Source organism: Drosophila kikkawai, chromosome X (assembly GCF_030179895.1).
Source record: "Drosophila kikkawai strain 14028-0561.14 chromosome X, DkikHiC1v2, whole genome shotgun sequence".
In the NCBI taxonomy this organism is placed as follows: Eukaryota; Metazoa; Arthropoda; class Insecta; order Diptera; family Drosophilidae; genus Drosophila; species Drosophila kikkawai.
The window spans coordinates 24,584,671-24,606,013 of NC_091733.1; the positions used below are offsets into that span (position 1 = coordinate 24,584,671).

The 21,343-nt window shown below is 46.0% G+C and overlaps 6 protein-coding genes across 6 annotated transcripts in view; 3 read left to right on the top strand and 3 right to left on the bottom strand.

Annotated features, from left to right (window-relative positions):
• Positions 1-1,873, bottom strand: part of flw (protein phosphatase 1 catalytic subunit flapwing) — a 28,933-nt gene extending 27,060 nt beyond the window's left edge. The window contains exon 1 of the mRNA XM_017179844.3: positions 1,276-1,873. Within this exon, the coding sequence (XP_017035333.1) occupies positions 1,276-1,327 (52 nt within the window). The 5' untranslated portion in view covers positions 1,328-1,873. The remainder of the gene's footprint in view (positions 1-1,275) is intronic.
• A 137-nt stretch (positions 1,874-2,010) lies between these two features.
• Psf3 (DNA replication complex GINS protein Psf3) lies at positions 2,011-3,212 on the top strand. The gene is made up of 3 exons (XM_017179813.2): positions 2,011-2,182; positions 2,238-2,632; positions 2,695-3,212. The coding sequence occupies exons 1-3, from the start codon at positions 2,089-2,091 to the stop codon at positions 2,833-2,835; spliced, it is 630 nt and encodes a 209-aa protein (XP_017035302.1). The 5' UTR covers positions 2,011-2,088; the 3' UTR covers positions 2,836-3,212.
• An 846-nt stretch (positions 3,213-4,058) lies between these two features.
• LOC108083835 (ceramide synthase) lies at positions 4,059-20,925 on the bottom strand. The gene is made up of 4 exons (XM_017179812.3): positions 20,308-20,925; positions 4,976-5,423; positions 4,583-4,912; positions 4,059-4,506 (listed from the first exon to the last, which is right to left on the bottom strand). The coding sequence occupies exons 1-4, from the start codon at positions 20,658-20,660 to the stop codon at positions 4,420-4,422; spliced, it is 1,218 nt and encodes a 405-aa protein (XP_017035301.1). The 5' UTR covers positions 20,661-20,925; the 3' UTR covers positions 4,059-4,419.
• LOC108083771 (uncharacterized) lies at positions 5,508-10,760 on the top strand. Its single transcript, XM_017179696.3, has one exon. The coding sequence runs from the start codon at positions 5,688-5,690 to the stop codon at positions 10,704-10,706; it is 5,019 nt and encodes a 1,672-aa protein (XP_017035185.1). The 5' UTR covers positions 5,508-5,687; the 3' UTR covers positions 10,707-10,760.
• LOC121502118 (uncharacterized) lies at positions 10,750-11,417 on the bottom strand. Its single transcript, XM_041774992.2, has one exon. The coding sequence runs from the start codon at positions 11,321-11,323 to the stop codon at positions 10,787-10,789; it is 537 nt and encodes a 178-aa protein (XP_041630926.1). The 5' UTR covers positions 11,324-11,417; the 3' UTR covers positions 10,750-10,786.
• On the top strand, positions 11,495-15,039 carry LOC108083834 (uncharacterized). Its single transcript, XM_017179811.3, has one exon. The coding sequence runs from the start codon at positions 11,663-11,665 to the stop codon at positions 14,945-14,947; it is 3,285 nt and encodes a 1,094-aa protein (XP_017035300.1). The 5' UTR covers positions 11,495-11,662; the 3' UTR covers positions 14,948-15,039.
• Positions 20,926-21,343: the final 418 nt, after the last annotated feature.

Sequence of the window (21,343 nt, forward strand, 5' to 3'; positions counted from 1 at the left end):
AACTTTTCCAGCTTTTCCTAATGCCCACTGTAGTTGGGTCGATTGAGGATGATGGCGGCGAGGAGGAGGAGGGGGTGTATAAAAAGAAACTCATTGCGGAAATGAACAAAAACCGAAAAAAGCGCAATGTTCAAATGCAATTTCCCCGTCCAAGCCCAAGCCAAGCTCAATTCTCGCCTCCATCTTCGACATTGGCTGACACTTGCAAAACGAGACAAGCGCTAAGCGGCTTAAGCAACCCTCGGAGATGATGGATGGAGAAAGAGGGAGGGGGGCGAAAAATGTAAACTATTTAGCGCTTTTACGCTTTCCAGAAAGGTTGCATGTTGATGACGACGACGACGAGTGACACAACCCCTACCCCTGATACCCTGCTAAATCGACTCACTGTAGGTAATCGGTTTTGAATTAGTTTTTAAAATATTGTACGGATTTTTTGTGTGTTTTATTATTATATTCTTATGCAACTGTTGTGGAGGTGATAAGTTACGATAAACAATAGATTTACGTATTTATGAGAACTATTTCAACTAACTGCACTTTCCTCTCCTCTTTCTGATTTTCTCTCCCCAAGCTATAGTCACGTGTCACCCGGTCTATTGCTCTCTTTAGCTTATGCCAGCTCTCGCGTCTTCTGCGCTCCTTATCGCACTCATGTGACTCAATTCTCGGTTTCTCCTTGTCGCACTCCTGCAACTTGAATCACATTCTTGCTACGCCAGTTGGCATTATCAGGCCAAAGTTGATGACGTCATTAGAATAAAACCGAACTGAACGCTTTATTTGTAATAAACCAAAATAACATTGAGATCGGAGATCGGCACTGCTAACAGCGCCTGTTACCGTTATGTAAAGGGAATGTAAAGCGCAGATGTTGATGCTACTGCTGCTGCTGCTGATGTTGTTTTTGTTGTTGTTTTTGCATCAAGAGGAGCGAGCAATGAAAATCAATTAAAATTAATTGATTCAAGAGTCGAATTCAAATGGTCAGGGCATCGCTGGCGAGTACAGGCAGAGGCAGAGGCTGGCAGTAGGGTGCCATTTAAGCGGACAAATGTGCAATAATTAGAAAATGCAATCGCTGTTATTTTTCTTTTTTTTTTCCCCCAAAAGAAGAGAAGCTCTCTCCCGCTCACTGACACACACTCACACACACAGACGTACACACTGATAAACTAGGTTATAAATCAAAAAGGAAGGTGGGGGGAATAGGGCTGGGCGCTGGGGGGAGGGAGGTGGGTCATTCAAGGGGGACAGAAGTCGGTCTCTACTTACTTTCCAGCAGCCGCTGTATCAAACTGTCCACGTTCAGATCGAAGTCGCCCATTTTTCGGCAGCTACAAAAGTTCTTGGCCGCGTTTTGTTGTTGTCACTGGTTGCTGTCGCTTTTAGCTTCTCGTTGTTGTTGTTGTTGTCGATGTCGTCGTTGCGGCCAGCAGCTGTTCCTCTTTCGCTGGCCAGAATTCCGATTGGAACTTTTTGGCGCAACAACTACACACGGACGCACACTGGCAAACCACCGCGGACGCACACACACAAACACAGCGACGCCTGTTCGCCGTTGCCGTGTGTACTTAATTTGTTGTTGTTTTCTACTCTTTTTTTTTTGTACTTTTGTTGATTTCTTTCGATTTTTGGCCAACTCTGCCGCAAAAGGCAATTTCACTTTTTTATGCGCCCGGGCCGCCGCTAATCGAACAGTGCTTGTTGTTGCTCTTCACTGGTGTTGCATTGAAACAGAAAAAAATGGTCCGCACGCCGCGACTTTCGGGTTTTTCTATCGGAAACCAACACGAATTTTCCGGCAACGCAGCTTTTCGTTAATTTTTATTTTTATTTTTTTTCTCGAATGGCGTGCGGCACTGGTATTTATAGGCGCTGCCGAGCAGTGTGACCGAGCACGTTCGGCGAAAATATACCAGTTTTATTTTGGAAATACTAGAAATACTACTGCCTTGAGGGCACACTTTGGTATATACCAAATAAATACACCTTTTTTGGCTTGGCCTCTGGTATTTTTGCGAGTGTGCAGCCCTGGCAGCCGCGCAAACAATTTGTTTACATCCGAAAACTAAAGAGCCCGCCGGCATGAACTACTTTCCCAACTATTACTGCATCGAGGACATATTCGTGACCCAGGAGAAGGTCGAGTGCCGGGTCAACACCAAGTTGCAGCGGATGGGTGAGCGAGTGCTCCGGCCAGCCAAGCGGCTTGTGGCTTATCCCTTGCATTGCAGGCTTCCTGGACGCCGGCGCCGATTCAGATGATTTGGAGCCAGGACGCACTGTCAACCTGCCGCTGTGGTACATCAAGGAGCTGAAGGTGAACAATGCCTACTTCACCATATCCGTGCCGGAGATCTACCGCAATGTGCACAAGGCCGTCTGCGAGGCGGAGACCACCCACATTGAGCTGGGCCGGCTTCATCCGTACTTTTACGAGTTTGGTCGCTACCTGACGCCCTACGATCGTAACCATGTCATTGGTCGCATCATTTTCGAGACAATGCGCCAGCGTGTCCGCCACCTGCTTGACATATCCAAAAGCGATGGCCAGAGCGCCAAGTCGGACCTAAAGCTGGACAACATCGAGGCCAAGCTGCATGAGGCGGGAGTGCGCACCAACAGCCAGGTACTGCTGCTGCATATGCATATCCTAGAGCTTAAATTAACGGAGATTTTGTCATGTTTCAGTACATCGACTGGCTGCAAATGACCGGCAACAAGATTCGCACCTCGGAGCTGGTGGAGGAGCATCAGAAGAAGCGTCGGCGTGCGGATCGCAGCGATGACGAGGGCGAGGGCTTGCCCAGCAGCAAACGAGCCACCCTGTGATGATCACTAGAAGTGTTTTTTCTTTGTGGAACTCTCTATAGCAACTTTATTTCAACCATTCTGGGCGGCACCACTCAAAATACACTCATCCTATGCATCCTCCACGGCTACATACATATATAGTTCAAAATACATACATACATGCGTCTAAATACAATATTTTGTGTGTGTGTGGTTAAGTTGTAAATACACATAACTAAGCATTGTCGAGTTCCCTTCAACAAACATTGTGTTGCCCCTTTGTTATTATTACATATAAATAGTTAACTACATATATAATTACACAATCTTGTAAGCTCAATTCAAATTTGATTTTTGTGCTAGTTTCACATGACAGTTTCACAAATAAACCACGTTTAGTTCGTTTTTAAAAGCCACCTACAGAGACATTCCATATACCATCGAGGGGACCATAAAGCCAGATTTTTGTTTAGTTTTCTAACTTGGAAGAGTTGGAACGAGTGTTTGGGTCTTTGAAAACCCCTTGTTTTCCCACAAAAAACATGATTATTTTGTATTATTTGCTTTTAGTTAAAATAAAAATAATATTTTTGGATTTTTTTTCTATTTTGGAAGAGTTTTCTCAAAGGGAAGCCATGATCATTATCAATTTTATATTTTTTGCTTTTAGTTAAAATTAAAATAATTTTTTTCGGATTTTTGTATAGCTCTGGTTTTATTTTGAAAGAGTTTTAAGGAGATTTTTCTAGAGTTTTTAAATTGAAAACCAAACAACCTCGCATAACTTTATCAATTTTGCTATGATGGATGTGAAACTTTGACAAAATGTTTGTAAGATATTGTGACTTTATAAAAAATATTTAAAAAAATTAAAAAAGAAACCGCCTCTTTTAAAAACAGCATCAAATACATCTGCCTTTGACGGTCCCCGCTCACATTTATAATATTATCTAATAATCCTTCTAATCACTATACATAAGCCGTGTCTTCCTTAGCTTCACAATCTCAACAATAAGAGTTAATAGGTACACTAGATCGAGGCTTTTGCTTGCTTCTCAACTGCCGTTATATAACAGATTTATAACACAAGCTTCCGCTTCATTTGCTGGGCGAGATTAGCGGATAGAATTTAATGCGTGGCTTTAGAGCTTGTGCTTGCAAAATATACACTAAATCGAGGCTTTTGCTTGCTCCTCAACTGCCGTTATATAACAGTTTTATAACAGATTTATAACACAAGCTTCCGGGATTAGCGGATAGAATTTAATGCGTGGCTTTAGAGCTTGTGCTTGCAAAAAGTAAACACAGTTTATTTGCTTCATCTTTGCTTTTGGTTTAGTTGATTCTATAGTTAGGCTTTGATCTTTTAGTTCTTAATATTTGTTTTCTTTTCTTTTTCTTTTTTTTTTTTAGTAGTAAATAATGTCTTTTACAAACTAAACATCTGTCCAAAGTCCGTCCTTGTCCGACTATATATGGTATATCCATTATTTGTTAAAAAATTTATAAACAATAAGCAAGAGCTCCGCAAAAATGGAGCAACGGCGGCGTTTTGGAACTCGAAATAAATACATTTGGATATACAAAAAATAAACAAAAAAGATTTTCCCAATATCTTTGCACTTAGTTTTTGCCATTTATAAGGGCGGTGGGCGTGGCTGGAAGAGGAGAGGCGGCATTGGGTGGCCTCGGTTTCTGAGGCAGGAAGACCTTAAAAAACAGAATATTATAAATATTAACACGAAACAGAGCGAGACAGAGAGCAGGAGGTATGATGATCACTCACCTTGAGGGCCCCCAAAACCATTAGATAGAACCAGTAAAGCTGCGGCAAGAACAAAATGGCAATGCTGACCAGGCAGCCGCGTGGCAAGCCACACATGGCCGTCCACAGGGAGGCCGCCTCAATGGCCAGGCTATAGCGCCACATAACATACGGCCACATACAGACGCGGCACACAAAGAAGGTGGCCAGCATAAGCAGCCCGTTGGCAATGTAGACGCGGGACTCCTTCAGCCTCATGGTGCTCAGGATGCTGCGCAGCGAGACGAAGGGCGTGGAGAACTCCATCATGAACATGTAGCTGTAGATACAGTGTCCGCCACCGCGTATGTACTAGAAAGACACAGAGAAATAAATCAGTTTCCCAAGTCTTAAAGTTTTTAAAGTTTAACTTACCGTGACCACCAGCAGGCCAAAGGTGCCTATAAAGACATGGTGGATCATCATCACCGGGTGGGTAAGCACATATTTGAGAAAATCCCAGCGACCATCCTTGGGTATCTGGACACAGGCACCATCATAGTCACAGATCTCGTGGGGTGTTGACGGAGTGCTGCCGTTGTTATTGCCACCCGAAGAAGACTTGCCATTGGCATGGCCATTGCTTACCAACGAACTTGAACCCTGATTCTTGGTGATGCGCAGCAAATGCAGTTTGTCGGCTATCTTCTGGGTGTGCACCTTGTACATAGACCAGATGTCGTACATAAAGTAGGCGGTGCCAAACCAGCCGTAGGCCTCCATTAGGAAATGCGAGGCATACACAAACGATTTGGTGCAGGTGGATTTACACACAATAAGGCCGACGAGGAAGGAAAACGAAGCCTGAATAGCCGAAACAATTCTGCAAATAACAAATAAAAATAAATTATTAACAACATAAAAACTGTAAAGTATAGATTTTTGCCTTTGTTTGCTCACTCTGTTCTTGAGTTTCTTGTTAAACCCACTCGATCTTGACATTATACAGTTATTCCCTGGAAATAACTCTAAATTTTTCGGTAGTCAAAACTCGAGGAACTCTCTGAACCCTCCTCCCAGGGGGAAAAACCCCCCAAAAAAGGAAAAAAAAGCGTAAAATAAAATAAAATAAAAATAAGAAACATTTATGGAACCGGAAACCAAAGCCCGGGCACCAGAGCGTGCCCTGAGGCAGTACCTGGCCCATGCCTTGGAGCAACCACAACCCAACTGCACTCGTTCCGCCGGCTGCCTGGATCGCTTTCTGGCCAAGGGATTGGACAACTTCCCACCGTCGCCACCGCTAAAGGCAAAACCCTCGCGCTGCCTGCTTTTCGAGCAGCTACTCAGCGGCTGTAGGCGGAAACAGGAGCGCCTGCTGGTCCCAGACCTGGCCACCAATTGGTTTCGCAAGCAAAAGATCTACGTGGACAAACTCTCCGCAGAGGAGCTGGCCGCCCTCAGCAGTGGCCTGGCCAGTCGGGATGAAAGTCACTGCCTTGAAGACAGAAAGTGTCCAGAGCAGCCAAGAAGATGCCCGGATGGAGGAGGCTTGGTGTCTGCCGAGTGTCTGCCCATCACAGGGCCCAAATCACGGAATCCCTTTCTCATGGACAGCGGGGCCACGCTGGAGGAGAGGCAAACCAATTGTTTACTCGGTTCCAAGGACACCACTAAGGAAGGCAGCAGGGACTGCCTTTCGCCCAGACGAACAGAGCCCATGCTGAATCGCCGTAAGAACGATCTCCGTAAGGCACCTCATCGACGTCTTGATCCGGCCGCCTTTCGCCGCATATCTCCAGAGTTCTTTTGCCTTTTGGATGCCTACGAGACGGCCATGAGCGAGAGCTGCCCGCTGTATGGGATTCCGATGGATAGCTGGGACGAGAGGAAGGTCAGCTCTGTGGAGGAGGAGGCCTGGCAGAAGCAGCATTGTCTGGGCGACGAGGCGGTGGCCACTGCAGTGGTGTCTCCCTACCGGTTGGCGGGTCAGAATAGTAGGCCACCAGAGGAGGAGGTGGAGGATGAGGAGATGCAGCTGGAGAAGGCAAGCAGCAAGTGGAGGGAAGATCAGGAAGATAGGGAAGATGGGGAAGAAAAATTGATGAAGCAAGAAATGGAAAACGAGAGAAGAAATTCCAAGAAGCGGAGGGTTTCCCTAGTCTCCCAGGAACCCCAGCAGGAGCAGGAATGGAAGGATATACAGCCCTGCAACAGTGAGACCTGCTCAGCCAGGGGAGAGATGGTCTCCTTCTGCTCCTACCAAGAGCGTCCGCGACGACGTTATAAAACCCAAAATTCCCTGTCAAACTATTCCTCCGTAAGAAGTGGTTACGAAGAGGAGCGACAGCTCGAGCTGCAGCAAAAGCAGGAGCAGTTAAAGCAGCAGCAAGAGCAAATCCAGCTGGAACAGCAGGAAAAGCAGGAGAAATTAAAGCAACAGCAAGAGCAACTACAGATGGAGCTGCAGGAAAAGCAGGAGCAGTTAAAGGAACAGCAAGAGCAGCTGAAGCAACAGCAGGAGCAGTTGGTGCAACAGCAGCAGCAACTGCAAGAGCAACTGGAGGGCACTGCCGCGGCCCCGAAACGTCCGGCCAAGACTCCGAAGAAGCGTCGGTGTAACTGGTGTAGCTGCTTTCGTCCATCGACGACGATGCAGTTTAGGAATGCCTACAGTAACGCCTATTTGCCAGGGCTCTATGCCCAAGCTCCTCCTAAGCCTCGCCTTTTGCGTACTCCTTCTCTTCCGCCGGCTCCTCTATCATCCAATCTTTATCTTATGCCCCATCAGCGTCTTCCTCCTACGGCATCTTCCCTGTACACGCCTCTTTCCTCCGGCTGCACCCTGTGCAGTGCCTCGAACCGAAAGAAGCACATCCTGGGCGGTTTGACTGGCCTCTGCAAGCGCGTTACCAATCCGGGTCGCCATCTCCTGTATAACCTGCACCACAACCGAGCCAAGTATGCCAAACAGCAACAGATTCAGCCAAAGAGGCATCTAACCCCGCAGGAGGGGTTGGACCAGGCAGGGGTACCACAACTCTTTATCTCAACTCCTGCGCCCTGCACTTGGAAAAAGGTGAAAAGAAAGTTGCCGGAGACGGATAAGGTGAAGGAAATTCAGGCGGAGGATAGCACCACCACATTGAAGCCTTCAGTTTACGAGAAGGAGGAGGAGCAGCAGCAGCAGCAGCAGCAGCAGGAGGAGCTATCAAAGCTAACCAGCGATCAGAGCTTAAATTTTAATACGCCGCCCAGCGAATGCACCTTGGCGGGATTTCCTCAGGTTCCTGGTGACTCAAGGTCCAGTGTATCCTTTGAGCAAGAGCCAGCCAGGACTTTATCCATAACCCACCAGTGTGAATGCGATTGGAGCTCCCGGGATACACAGGACATCCCTATCGAGGCAACTGAGTTACAGCAGGCAGATGCATCGGGTTACAATCACCAAGGACAACCATCAAGATCCAGGAAATCTAAACCCAGTCAAGCCGCAGCCTACCTTCCCAACGAAACCCAGGAATCAGCTAACGAGGAGCTTCCACCTAGAGCCCCTAAGCTAACCATGCCAAGAAGGCAATCCCTCTATACCCTCCACCCTTTTAGTGGCTTTCGTCCACGGGGTCTTCACTGGGGCAACGACTACCAGCAGTTGATGCAACGCGTGGCCAGGCCAAGGCTCAACAATCGGCGTATAAAGCGCAAGAAGATATCAGATCAGGTGGCTCCCAAAACCAAACCAAAGCCTAGGGTTCCAAACCAACCCAAGCCAAAGCCTACTTCCAAGCCCAAGACGAAGTTGAAACCCAAGCCAAAGGTGGCATCTGCAACCACAGCGCCAGCACAGAATACCCAAGATCCTCAGCCCACCAACGACGACCCACCTAGACTGTGTAGCCAGCAGTCAAGTATGAATCCCATCCAGATATGTCGGCGGCAGAGCACCAAGACCTTGCTTGAGTATCCCTCACCTGCTCAGCCAGAGCCCAGCGATTGCGCCTGCCAAAACCAAGCAGAGAGTCCAATGAGTTCCGAGCAAAGCTCCATGGATTTCGTTAGCTGTGTGACCACCAGTAAGAGCCAGGACCAGCGTGGCATTCCCTCAACCGAAAGCCACAGCAATACGGAGAGCCAAACGGTCACAGAGCAGAGCTCCTTCGTTTCCATGGTCTGCAAGTGTACCCACCAGGAAGAGATCTCGCAGGAGAATCCCAGAAAATGTACCAGTACCTTGTCAGAGGAGCCAAGTCCCCCCAAACGAAAGATCACTTGCAGGAGTCCAATTCCTAGGAGACGAGAACGAAAACAAAACAGTTACCAGAGACTAAAGAGTCTGGAGCAGCCCAGTCAAGGGCGGACCACCTCCTGCGGCTCCAGTTCCTCGGGGGGAAGGATGCAGCGAGAGCGGTCCTCCAGTAACTACCGTCAATCCGAGGCTTCTGCCTGTCATAGGCCCAAGCGGTGCCAGGACAACGACCGTCCGTCTAGGAGAAATGCCACAACCAAAACCAAGGAGGTATCGATGGCCTCTTTTTGGTCACAGCGGCGACGCCGACCCTTCTGTTCGCCTTGGGCGGATTACGAAAGAAGCCATCAGAGCTTACACTCAAAGGCTTCTTCAGGCTGCTCCTGCTGGCCTCCGCAGGAGTCTCGACAGAATCCCAGCCAAGATGTCCCCTCTTCGAGGCCAAGCTTTCGGAGAAGATGCCTCCCGAATCAGTGGCTTCCGCCAGCCATGGCCTGCTTAAGCAGTGGACATGCCTCGCAACGTTCATCCTTTGAGACACCAGGACAAGTATACAACTATGCGCCCATCCAACCAATGCTGTCCTTTGCCCCCATGCAGCCGGAGACTTCCTTTGAGGCAGCTCAACCAGTTGCTTCGTCTGTTGAACCATCCGAGCACATAACACGAGGTCGTCGCTACTACACCGAGACCCAGCCAGGCAGGGCAACTGGAAACAAGTTCAGTTGTCGTTCCATGCACACCACCTGCTCCATAAGGGCCCTCAGTTCCAACACTGACAGCATGCGGTGTCCCTGTGCCCCGGCGCCATCGGTGGCCAGTGTAGAGCCACCACCGGAGGAGGAGGAGGAGGAGCAGCAGCAGGAGCAAGAGCAGTACTACCGATACCAGGAACCCTGTCCCCCATCGCCTCCAGATTCCGGGTTCAAGATTTGCAGCAATAAGACTTCCTTTCTGAAGAATACTATGCGCTGGGAAGAGCAAGAGCATCGCTATACACACACCAGGCTACGAACGAAACGGCCACCGCCAGATGAATATTATTCCAGTGGGAACAACTCCTTCTATCGTCCAGAGCCACCTAGCTACCAGCGTTGGGACAATGATTTCTACTGCCAGCCAGGGCAGGAATCCTTTCCGGATGCCAGGCCATGGCACCAGCCATATACTTATGCCCTTGGCCACCAGGTTCAGCCGGATTTCAATTCAGATCGGGAAGGGGCCATTGCAGCCGCTGCCCAAGGCCTTCGGGGTCTGGTTCAGGCCATGGGTGGACCTCGGCACAGATCGAGACACAGTAGATGCAGTTTGGACTCTTGCTATCAGCCACAGACTGGAAGAGACAGCTCCTGCCTCTACTCCGACTGGCTTGGCCACCAACCGCAAAGAGAAAGTCTGACCAGCGGCAGTTATTACTCGCGAGGAAGCGGGGCCGGCGAGAGGACATGGAGCAGCAGGGAGGCATCAGCGGCGAGATTTATTAGAGGGAGCACAGCGAAAAGATCAGCCAGAGAAGGGAGAAGAGGGCCCGACTCGGGAGCCTTCATTTCCCTTGGCTCTGGCATGGATTTTCGCGGTGAACCCTTCGCGAGTCCGAGAACTATGTGTTCCCGCTCCAGGCGAAGACGAACTGGTGGTTCCTCCCGTGTTAAAAAAGTTGAGCATGAGCAGGAGGAGAAGCCCACGGCCTTGGCCATTTTCCTAGACGAACTCAAAGCCAAGCATGATGCCACACAGATCCTGAGTCAAGGCAGATCCCCCCCAGAAATCACAGAACGAACCGGCCGAGAGAGCTCTTCCAGCGAGAACTGTGCAGATCCCTCGAAAAGGATGGCCATTCCAACCACCTACACGGGTCTGCTCGAGGAGCAGATCATCAATGAGTACCTGCCCAGGCCGCGTCACAAGCGCAGGACATAGGACCCACCCAATAACCAAAAGCCCAGATAAATAAACTCCACAATTTACAGAAGATTTGAAACCAAGACCATGACTATTGTTCACCAAGGCAGATACCGAGAGCGTGGCTCTGGATTACATTTCCCACGAGGAGCCTTTCGCCAAAGCGGCCGTAGATCTCGCTCCAAGACATTACACACCACCTCCCCTATTTTCAGCCTCGCCAGAACCGGCAGCAGTTCCTCCAGATTCACGGGTCTCTTGGCTCGCCTGTTAAGCTTGTTGAGCATGATCTGGAGCTGGTTCCGCTGCTGGGGCACCAGCAAGGGGGTCAGGAAGAGCAAGCGCATTAGCTTGTAGGCATTGCTCTTGTCTAGCGGATCGATTGGACGACCCCAGCGATCGTACAGGCTGTCGTAGATCCTCTGATCAGGCAGACAGGTGAAGGGAACCTCCATGCGCTCCATCACCGACCAGGCGGGGCAGCGATTAAAACGCTTGAGTGGATGGTGCTCGTGGTAGGCCAGTTGAAACAGGGTGGAGAGCACCTGGTATTGGGTGACACCGAGCAAACAGCTCAGAGCCTCCAAGATGTGAATACTCTCCATCCGGTTGCGGGCTTTGCCAGGATCACACATGGTCCTCGTCTCAGTCTCAAGTCTTCTGGTGGGGTTAACTAGGAATTTTTGATGGGGTTTTGATGGATCATAGAATTGTACACATAAAAGTCAAGGCTAGCTGTGGGTTTATTCTCTTTTTTCTCGGATTTAAAAAACCCCCAAAGCAGTAGGCTTTTTTCCCTCTTTCATTGCTCTTTAATCCTTTCAACAATCAGCATGTTAAATTCTCTAAAAAAAATATATCAAAATCGTTTTTAAATTTAGCAAAAAAAAAACTTCACTCAGTACAAATTCCAATTTCGACCTAGTGTTCGACCTTCTTTTCTTTTTGCCAAAACAAATTTTCATGTAAGCGCCATGTCCCAGGATATGTCGACCTTCTTTACAGGAGTGCGCCACCATTACCAAGATCGTGTGCCAAAAACCAGGACAGCAGCAAAGCCACAAGGCGTTCAAGCCAATCGCAAACGAAGGCCACAGATTGGGGCAGGCGAAGGAGCAGGAGTTGGAGCACGAGCTAGAGCAGGCCAGGGAACAGGAGCTGGTGTTGTGGCTGCCTTTGATCGCCGCCGACCTGTCACCATGAAGCGTTTAACTGGTGGTGGTGGTGGTCCCATTCCCACTGGAATTTTTCAAACCACTGCCCCAGGACCCAGACCACCTACGATGGTCTCTATGGGTGCCCCACGTCGCTGCTTCCGACAGATCGAGTGGATCATGAAACCCTCGAAAAACTTTGTACAGTGCAGCGAGTCTTCCTCGGAGGACTGTCGCCCAGATGGGGTCTTGGAGTTGCAGGAAGGAAGGTGGCGGAAGGGCAGAACCAGGAGCAGCAGCAGTAGCAGTAGCAACAGCAGCAGCAGCAGCAGCAGCAGCAGCAGAGGTTGCAGCGGTGCCAGCGAAAGCGTAAGCAAAGCGAGACTGGAGTCCACTAATCTCTCACAGAAACTGGTAAATTTGCTTAAATCCTCCTGTCGGCCGGAGGAGCCACTGGTTCGTCCCAAAAAGCGTAGTTCGCGTGTGTTTTGTGTGCCCACCCAGAGGATTATGCACTCCGAGGAGCTGTTGCAGGCCCAGTTGCTGCAAATGCGTCCGCGGAGGAACAAGTTAATGCAGCGTTATGGCCACAATCCCACTTCTCGTATTCTCACTAGTAAATCCTTCAAGGAAACTGCTCCCAAGGAAGCTTCTTCTAGGAACTCTTCTCCGAGGAATGCTTCTCCCAAACGCACTTCTCCTAGGAACGCTTCTCCGAAAGACGCTTCTCTTATTCACCAGGCTTTGCAGAAGACCCTGGTACAGTCCAACGAAACCGAAAACCCTTACTTAGCCTCCCTTCCAGCCTCTCCCAAGCCCAGTCAAAGCGGAGAAGGAGACCACCCACTGACCAGGAGCCACAGTCAAGCCGGAGACCAGCCACCGATCAGAAGCCACAGCTTGTGTTCCATTGAGAAGCCTCTAAGTTCCAGTACCATAAGCAGTCTAAGCTCCAGTTCATGTCCCAGCCAAATAACCCTGGCCAAGCCAGCCACAAGGAGCAACTGCAGCATAAGCAGCAATAACAGCAGCCTCAGCACCAGCGGAACCGAGTGCAGTGTGGAGCGCATGACTCCTAGATATCGCGGAACCGGCTCTAAGGCCATCAAGCTGACATCAACGGTGATTAAGATTATGCCCAACAAGGCCAAAAGACGAAAGCATTTAAGCAAAAGCAAGCTACGATCCAAAACAAACTCCCTGTGCCAGACGAAGGGAGCCAAGGATCCGGCCATGAATGCACCTCTGAGTCAGCCCATAGCTCCGCCCTTGAATATGCCCAAGTTGAAGATGTCCAAGCTCAGTGTTGGACAGTCGGTAAACCAAATGGTGAATCAACTCACGGCTCAGCTAAGGAAGGCAGTGGGAGAAGATTTGTTAACTTTGCCAGCCAAAAAGAAGGATCTAGCAACACCAAAGGAGGAGAAAGAATCACTGAAACTGGACAGGAAGACTTCAATTTATTTATTAATGGATCAAGCCAAGTCGGATCAGATCAGAGGTGAGCCTTTAACCACCAAGAGTGACTGGGTAATTCAGCCCATGAAGCAGCAGATGATCAGCGCAGCCCAGGATCAGGCTAAGAAGGATGGGAGTGAGCGCTTGAATCCCTATATGAGCGACTCCAAGGAAGCCATTGGCCACAACTACGATATATATTTAAATACACCAGGCGATCGAGGAGATCGTGAACCCAAAACTCCTCGAGGAGAGCATTCCAGGAAGCACCCTTTGCCCTCTTCCATTCCCTCCAGAAATACCTTCCACAATCAAACCCACCTCCCACTCTCTCAAGGCTCTCTTTGGTGTCGTCCTCGCACTCAACGATCTTCCTTAATAGCCCAACCAGTGTCGCTGAACCGAATCCCACGACCACGTCTTCCAGCTGTCCCAGTTCCTGAACCGCAACAGCAGCCCAGACAGGTGCAGCAGCAGGTAGATTTGGTTACCGCTGCCGCCGGTGGCAAGATTGTGCGTAAGGCCCAGCACAAAGTGCCTAGGACCATGGAGGATGGCATCGACATGAGCTACCAGTACTTTGTTTCCATTCCCCTAAAGCGCGGTCGCAAGCCCCAGGTGGTGCGCTACCTCTACCGTCCGATGGTGCGGCATCTCAATGGAGTGCCACCGGCCAATCGCCGCTTCTCGAGGCGGGCCAAGCGAAGGAGAGCTGCCACTGGCAGCCTAAAGCTCGAGGAGGCACAGCAAAAGTTAGATCCTGATCTGGCAGCTCTTGGAGGAGCCCCTTTGCGACTGGAGGATGCCCCAAAAGTCGAAGCAAAGAAAGATCAACCTAAGAAGAAACCAACATTCATTTATGACCCGGAAGCTGCTCTAAATTCTCCTTACAAGGTGCCCCCTCTCAAGCTCAAGTCCCGCTACATGCCCATGCTAGAGCAGCTGGAGCAGATGCCCTTTCCCGACGAGCATCTAAATCGTAGACGTCGCAGCCCTCAACGCCGAGCACGAGCTGTTGGAGGCTCTGAACAATTGCCACCACCGCCAACGGAGTACCAAGATCATCACCAGCCACTTCAAAGCATCGGAGGAGGCGGCGGAGACGTCATGGCTGAAGACGAAGGACATCACACGCCGGTTATAGTCTGGAGCGGACGAACAGCACAGCCAGTGCCACGCACCTCGGTGGTCAACTATCAGGCAAAGCCCACACGTCTCTGCACGGCCACCGGTGCTCCCATCTTGTACCATCAGCCACTGCTTCTAACCCTCAAAGAAGTGGACTGCAAGCCCATGATACGGACAATAACTTACGAGAGCATTGAGGAGGAGGATGATGGAGAGGAGGAGATGTGGCAGGGAATGCAACTTAGATTGGAGAAGGGGCAGCAGGGGCAGCAGGGGCAGGAAAATCAGGAAACCATTTCCATGCCCAAGTCTGTAAGCTTCCATCCCGAGCCTGTTATTCTAAGCCGAGGATCCACGTCTGCCTTTCAGAGCATTTCCAGCAGCAGCAGCTGCAGCTCCATCAGCTCCAGCAGCATCGAGGGAACCAGAAGCCAGTCCAAGAAGGGCAAGGGTAGGAAGGGTTCCAACAAGGGCAAAGGCAAGAACCGTGGCAAGGGCAAGGTCAAGGGTCGCAAATGAAGGTTGTTCCCGGCATGAGTCCTGTACCGAGCATACTCTTTGGTTTTTTTTTTATGTTTGGGCTTTACATAATATAATGAAAATAAAAAAGATACTGGAGTTTATTGTTAAGGGGGAACAATAAATAAAAAAAAAACGGTAGGATTCTATATATATATTTAAAAAAAACAAATATAAACAAAGAAAACCAAACAAAATTTTAAAGAAAAAAAGGAAGCTATACTCTAGCAGCTTGCAATTGATTTATTAAGAATTGTATCAAAATAAAATAACTAAGCTAAAAATCAAATCAAAACCTTAAAGGTTTATAAAAACGTAAATATTTATCCATAATTTTATGTAATAATTTTTTAAAAAATAAGTAAACCTTTAAAAATATTAAAACAAAGTCAAAAAAGTTTCAAATTTTTAATCGGAAAACTGTTCTCAGTTCGTTTTTATAAGGTTATTACATCTACATACTAATTTAACATTTAACATTTTGGGAGATACACTTTTTAGTACATTTTTAAGAATTTTAAAAATTTTTTTAAATTGTGCAATAATTTTTGAGGAAAAATTAAAATTTTAAAAATCTATAACTCAGCCAAAAATGTATTAAATTCAAAACGGAAAACGGATTTGTTTTAGTTTTTAAAATATTAATAAAACAGCATACTACATTTTAGGGTTTTTTGTAATTGCATATTTTGCTAATTTTTAACAATTTTAACGATGTAACCCCTTATAAAATTTGGAAAAAATTTAAAAAAAATTTCTTTCTTTCCAACATGGCTAGTAAGACTCGCCTGTTGATGCTGATCAAGAATATATATGATTTATGGGGTCGGAAATCGCTACTTTACTATTTTGCAAGCTTTTGATTGAAATTAAAAAATCCTGGAAGGGCAGAAAAAGATGGCATTTTAGATCCTTGTCGCTAATAAATCCAAACATCATTCCATAAACAATTAATATTATTAAAATTCTAACTAATTTACACTTTCCCATATCATTCTGAAATGGATCGAAACGCCTTAAATCTGAGGCCAAAATCAAAACCAGAGCTCTGGGGGGGAGCAAGTCATAATTTAATTGAGGCCTCCTGAAGTGTGTGTGCCCATTTGACGAAGGCGGTGACATCATCACCTAACGCCGCACCTGCAAAGTTCAAGGGTGTCTGGGACTGGGAAGAGAGCCACCCCCCCGCTGTGGACACGATAGCTCAATGTCAGGATGTTGGTCATTAGCACAGGACCTAGCCCCCGTCCCGCAGGTCTCAGGGAGACTAATGGGAAGTGATAATAGAAACCGCAATCGCTGGAAATGGAATCGAATTACCTCTAAATTGTCTAGGAAATAATTTAATTTATGGCTTAACTATTTTTTCATAACTTTATTCATTTAATTTTCAAGTTTTTCTATTTGTAAACCTTGGGATATTGAGATTAACTGTTAAAAACAATAACTTGTAACTCGTTCTTTGACCAAATAATAAACAAGAAATGCATCTCATTGTTAGAGTGCAAATTTCAAGTAGCTTTCATAGTCGCTAGATTGGCCTTTTCCCCCAAGTGTACCCCCTCCGTACAGTGCGTTTCGTGATTGAATTGCAATGACTTGAATTAGAATATGAGCAAGTACAAGTGTACTAATTCATATTCAATTCGGTTAATTAAGCGATCAAAGATAATAAACTTTACCTGGAATATTCCAAATATATATGAAAATATATGACCTACATTTATGTCGCGCCCTGTAGACCTATGCAATCAATTAGAGGGACGTGATTCCGTCTAGTAAATACCGTGCAAAGTGCCCATTGAACCTCGACGCCCCACCGAGGCCCCCGTACTCATCGGGGGCAGTATCGTGCTCAACCCAGTAGAACCGAGGCAAAGTCTCCACATCGAATGGCCGGCATTAGTTCCAATTAGAATCGCCACCGATTTCAGTGCCTAATGAATGGCCCCCGAGGTGTCAATGTGCTACCTTTGGCACATGCAAAGTATATTTACTCAATTGGATGGGGAGTAGGGATCACAGAAAATATTGATGTATCGATACTAGATCGATATTTAACGCGAATTTCGATATGTAAATTGAAAACGTTGCTATTTGTGTGCAATTAGTACATATTTCTTTTGAAATATGGAACCAAAAAATAGAATCAGTTACATTTTTGATATTTTTATATTAGAAGCGATATTTTTGTATGCCTACAAGTTCGATATATTAAGGTGTATGCGTTTTTCGATAAGTTACCTTTGCCGAACTGCTATATTTGTGCAATAAATTGATATTATTATTTAAATATTCAACCAAAAAATATAAATAAAAATAATAATAATAGAAAAAGATTTTTTTTAACATAAAAAACGATATTTTTCGATATTTAAAATTCCGATATATCAAAGCTAATGCTTTTTTCGAGAGGTTATCCTGCAGAAATTGAACCAAAAAATAAAAATAAGAATAGAAAAACGATATTTTTCGATATTTAAAATTCCGATATATCAAAGTTAATGCTTTTTTTTGATGGGTTACCCTGCAGAACATCTGGCCCAGGCCGAATATAATTTAGATATCAGTTACTGGGTCGGTGGACGCCGCCTAAAAGCCTAAACGACATGCCGGTAATAAAAATAAAAGCTAAATAGCCTCAACTATGCCTAATTAAGATTTATTGTGAAAGTCAAGGGCCCCTAAGGAGGGACATGCAGAGCGTTATGTGAGGTTCCTACTCGAATGCACCTACAAGCCATTGACAGGAGAGCCCATAGGCTTCCCTCTTATCGCCGTTAGACGCACTCGCTCACCTCAATCGATTCCGATAAGCAGCCACACACCGCACACCACACACCGCACACCGCACACCCAATACCCTAAACACGCACACACACACACACACACCCATTGATCGCTGGGCCGATAGGGGAGACAAAGCAGACAGGGCAGGGACAGATAGGCGAGGCCAGTCATTAAAGCTCCCAATGATTGCCTTATCGCCAACACGGATGTGAAGCCGCTTCTATTGGAACTTACTTACAACGAACTTTGGGACAGGAAACTGGGTCAGCTAAGCGAGGAATACAATTAGTTTAGCATCTTTTTTACGTGTATAAAAACAATAATATAAACAGCAAAAGCTTTGATCAAGTCACCGATGATAATAAACCAATTATTTTGGATACATTACGTCAGACCATTAGAATAACAGCTGCTCACTGGCATTGAATAATAGAGATTCGAATTCGAATTCGCTTTTGGATTCAATCAACAAAGTTGTGTAATTGTTTGTAAAGATTGATTGGTTGTGAGGGTAAAGAGATCACTTACTTTTCTAATTGAGAGTATTAAAGGGAATTTGGGTAAAAGATTTATTTTACATTTAAATTTCCGTAAAATATCATAGAGAATAAATTATATATTTATGATATTTGAGGTATGTGGGGTAAGGAAATAATTTTTAAATAAGAAAATAAAAATATTTCAAGCAAAATAATCCCTTTGAAATCCATTTCAATTGCTAGAATTCCTTTTAAATTATAAAAAAATTATAAAAACACTTTCTTTATAATCTTTCCAGAGAAGAAAGCCTCCTTTTTCTTTACCCACAATGTGCATAGATATATATATTCTGGCAAAAGGGTAACTAAGCATGTGATGCCGCCCGGCTTATCCAAGTTTATCTCTCTCTTTCCCAGTGTATATATGGCAGCGATAAAGTAGATTGAATGAGATCGGGTTGTGTAACGCCACCTGCCATAAAGCTCTCACTCTCTCTCTCTTTCTCTCTGGCGGAACTCGAGAGAACTAGGCACGGCATGGAGGGAACTGGGAACTCAATTTAAGCGCGCTAAACAATTCTACAAACAGTTTAATTAACACTCGACGGCGGCACAAGGGGGGGAGAAAATAGTTAGCAGGGCAGCAGTAGTAGTTGGGCAATTGCTAATGAACGAATTATTCAAAATGCTGTAGAAAGAAGTCACAATAAAGCACAAGTTATGGCCCACAAAGCGGCACGAGAGGTATCCAAAATCAAAACCCCGAACAGCACACTTAAAAATCAAAACAAACAAAGACAAATCAAAATAGAAGAGGGGAGTCCAGTTGCAAAAAGAAAGAGAAATGTTTGAATATTTAGTTTAGGGCTTATTCCGCTTAACAATCGTTGGATGGATGGATCAGCGTTTCCCTATGGAATGAGAATGATTTCATTTTTTTGTAACAGAGGCTCGCCTTGAGCCAAACAAGTTCTATCCATATATTCCTACCTACCAGCCTTCCCACCTTCTCCTCCTCCTCGCCCGCGATTCACGCCCGCTACAAGACCTTGACCCGCTTGGCCTAGCTCGCGACGATGACTTAAATCGCAGCGTTCCCGCTTAACAATTACATGCACAAAGTCAGGGACACTGTCCAGTATCCAGTCTCCCCAGCTGGGATGTTTTAGGGAAAGGAAAGGTATTTTGAATATTTGAAGACTTGAAAAGTGGTAAATATGAATACCAAATATTATATTATTATAATAATAATGAACCTATTTTCTTTCTATACAACAAAATTAATATAATATCTAAGAAAGCCTATAACTTTTGCCCTAGAAAAGGTACTTTGAATATTCAAACACTTGAAGAGTGTTAAAATCGAATAAGAAATATTATATTTTTATAATAACAAACCTTTTTACCTTCTATTCACCAAAATGAATTTATAATCAAGTAAATCTAAGTATATTCACCCAATATAACACTTAAGAAAAGGTCATTTAAATATTCAAACACTTGTAAATATATATATAAAATACAAAAATAAAATATAATATAATATAATAATAAATATATAATATAAACTAAAATAAATAAATATTATAATAATAATAAACCCATTTTTCTTCAGTGATTACTATAATTTTCCCTTTATATATAAGTATTTTTTCCGATTAAATTAAAAATGAGAAATTATTTGCCAGGCATAAATGCAAGGCAAGGTTGAATTATTCAAAGAATTTACATTATTTCTTTGAATTCGAATCTCTCCTCGGAACTAAAACCTATATTTATCGCATTATATAAGTATTAAAGAAACGCATAGTTTTGTGGAAAAGCAAACACACAGAGGCGAAATGACAGCACAGAACAGTGGACAGTACCCAGTACTCTTGGGTGCCACCAACTCCCCACCCAACCCAGATTATAAACCATCATCATTCATCATCACTGCCTCCTCCCCACAGCCAGCAGCACATGGCAATTGAGTGCAGTGGGCACTGAGTGCGTGTGTGTGGGCGGCGCTGAGAGAAAATCAATAGATATGGTGCGTGCATCATCAGCGAAGCCACCTCCTCTTTATAAAAATCCAAAAGAAACACTCACTTGTTGGTGATCTCCAGCACATCGGACATCATTAGGCGATACTTCCGGCGAAACTCCTGGCCCCGGCTCGTCTCCAGCAGATATTTGTTACAGAAATCCGTCAGCGACACAAAGTAGATGAAACCCAGCGAGGTGATGAACAGGCCACGCTGCAGCGAGATGCGATCGGTGGTGTTGGGTATTTGCCACAGGCTGCCGCAGGCCAGTCCCATCGAGCCAATGGAGAAGGCCAGCGAGAAGTAACAGCCGCGTCGCGGTGGCGATGCCACCTTTACGGTCTCCTTCTGCTCCTCAGGAGCGTCCACATCGGGGCAGGCTCCATTGCCGTTGGCCTGCTTGCGGCGCTGCTGCATCCCGGCCTGATCTCGTCTCCGGCGACGCTGCTCTGCTGCTGTTGCTGCTCACTGCGTGGAATGGACGAACTCTGGATGAGCAACCTGTTGCTCCTGGGGGATCGGGACTGTTGGTGATGCTGCTGCTGCTGCTGGTGGCGACGGGCGGACTGCTCTCGGTGGCTGATTACGCGCTGCTCGGTGACACGGACATGGCGGCTGGGCGAACGGGCTGGCGGAGGAGCGAGTGTTTATGGGTTGTGCGGATTGTTTAACTTCTGCTAGAGCTGTGCCAGTGTGGGCGATAGTATCGATAATATCGATGTGTGGCTATCGATATATTGCTCCTACTGAGTATATTTCAATCCCGTTTTTGTTGTGGTTGCATTTTCCAATTATTTATTATCAATTAAATGTATCTAGTTTCTAATATCAATTTTTAACATAAATTAAAGTTTGTACATTTTTCTGTTACTCACGATTGTACAATACTCTTTTGGTATTTTATGTTTATCGATATATCCGCTTGCCCAACTACCATCACTAGATACCGCTCTAGAAACTATTTGTTTGGTATTTTCTGAGGGTCACACTTTGTTCACAACCGTTTTGTTTTTTTTTGAAAATCAAGACATATTTAAGGTTTTTCCCAAAAAATAAAAAAAACGAAACCAAAAAGTAGGCCTTGAGCTCTTGGCCTGTCA

What these genes read in the sequence shown, in the direction of transcription:
- Psf3 (XM_017179813.2), top strand. Translation starts at nt 2,089, where the DNA reads ATGAACTACTTTCCCAACTATTACTGCATCGAGGACATATTCGTGACC. An exon ending in CACCAAGTTGCAGCGGATGG is followed by an intron (nt 2,183 to 2,237) that starts GTGAGCGAGTGC and finishes CTTGCATTGCAG; the next exon opens with GCTTCCTGGACGCCGGCGCC. An exon ending in GAGTGCGCACCAACAGCCAG is followed by an intron (nt 2,633 to 2,694) that starts GTACTGCTGCTG and finishes GTCATGTTTCAG; the next exon opens with TACATCGACTGGCTGCAAAT.
- LOC108083771 (XM_017179696.3), top strand. Translation starts at nt 5,688, where the DNA reads ATGGAACCGGAAACCAAAGCCCGGGCACCAGAGCGTGCCCTGAGGCAG.
- LOC121502118 (XM_041774992.2), bottom strand. Translation starts at nt 11,323, where the DNA reads ATGTGTGATCCTGGCAAAGCCCGCAACCGGATGGAGAGTATTCACATC.
- LOC108083834 (XM_017179811.3), top strand. Translation starts at nt 11,663, where the DNA reads ATGTCCCAGGATATGTCGACCTTCTTTACAGGAGTGCGCCACCATTAC.
- LOC108083835 (XM_017179812.3), bottom strand. Translation starts at nt 20,660, where the DNA reads ATGCAGCAGCGCCGCAAGCAGGCCAACGGCAATGGAGCCTGCCCCGAT. An exon ending in GTGCTGGAGATCACCAACAA is followed by an intron (nt 5,424 to 20,307) that starts GTGAGTGTTTCT and finishes TGTTATTTGCAG; the next exon opens with AATTGTTTCGGCTATTCAGG. An exon ending in TTGGCCTGCTGGTGGTCACG is followed by an intron (nt 4,913 to 4,975) that starts GTAAGTTAAACT and finishes GTGTCTTTCTAG; the next exon opens with TACATACGCGGTGGCGGACA.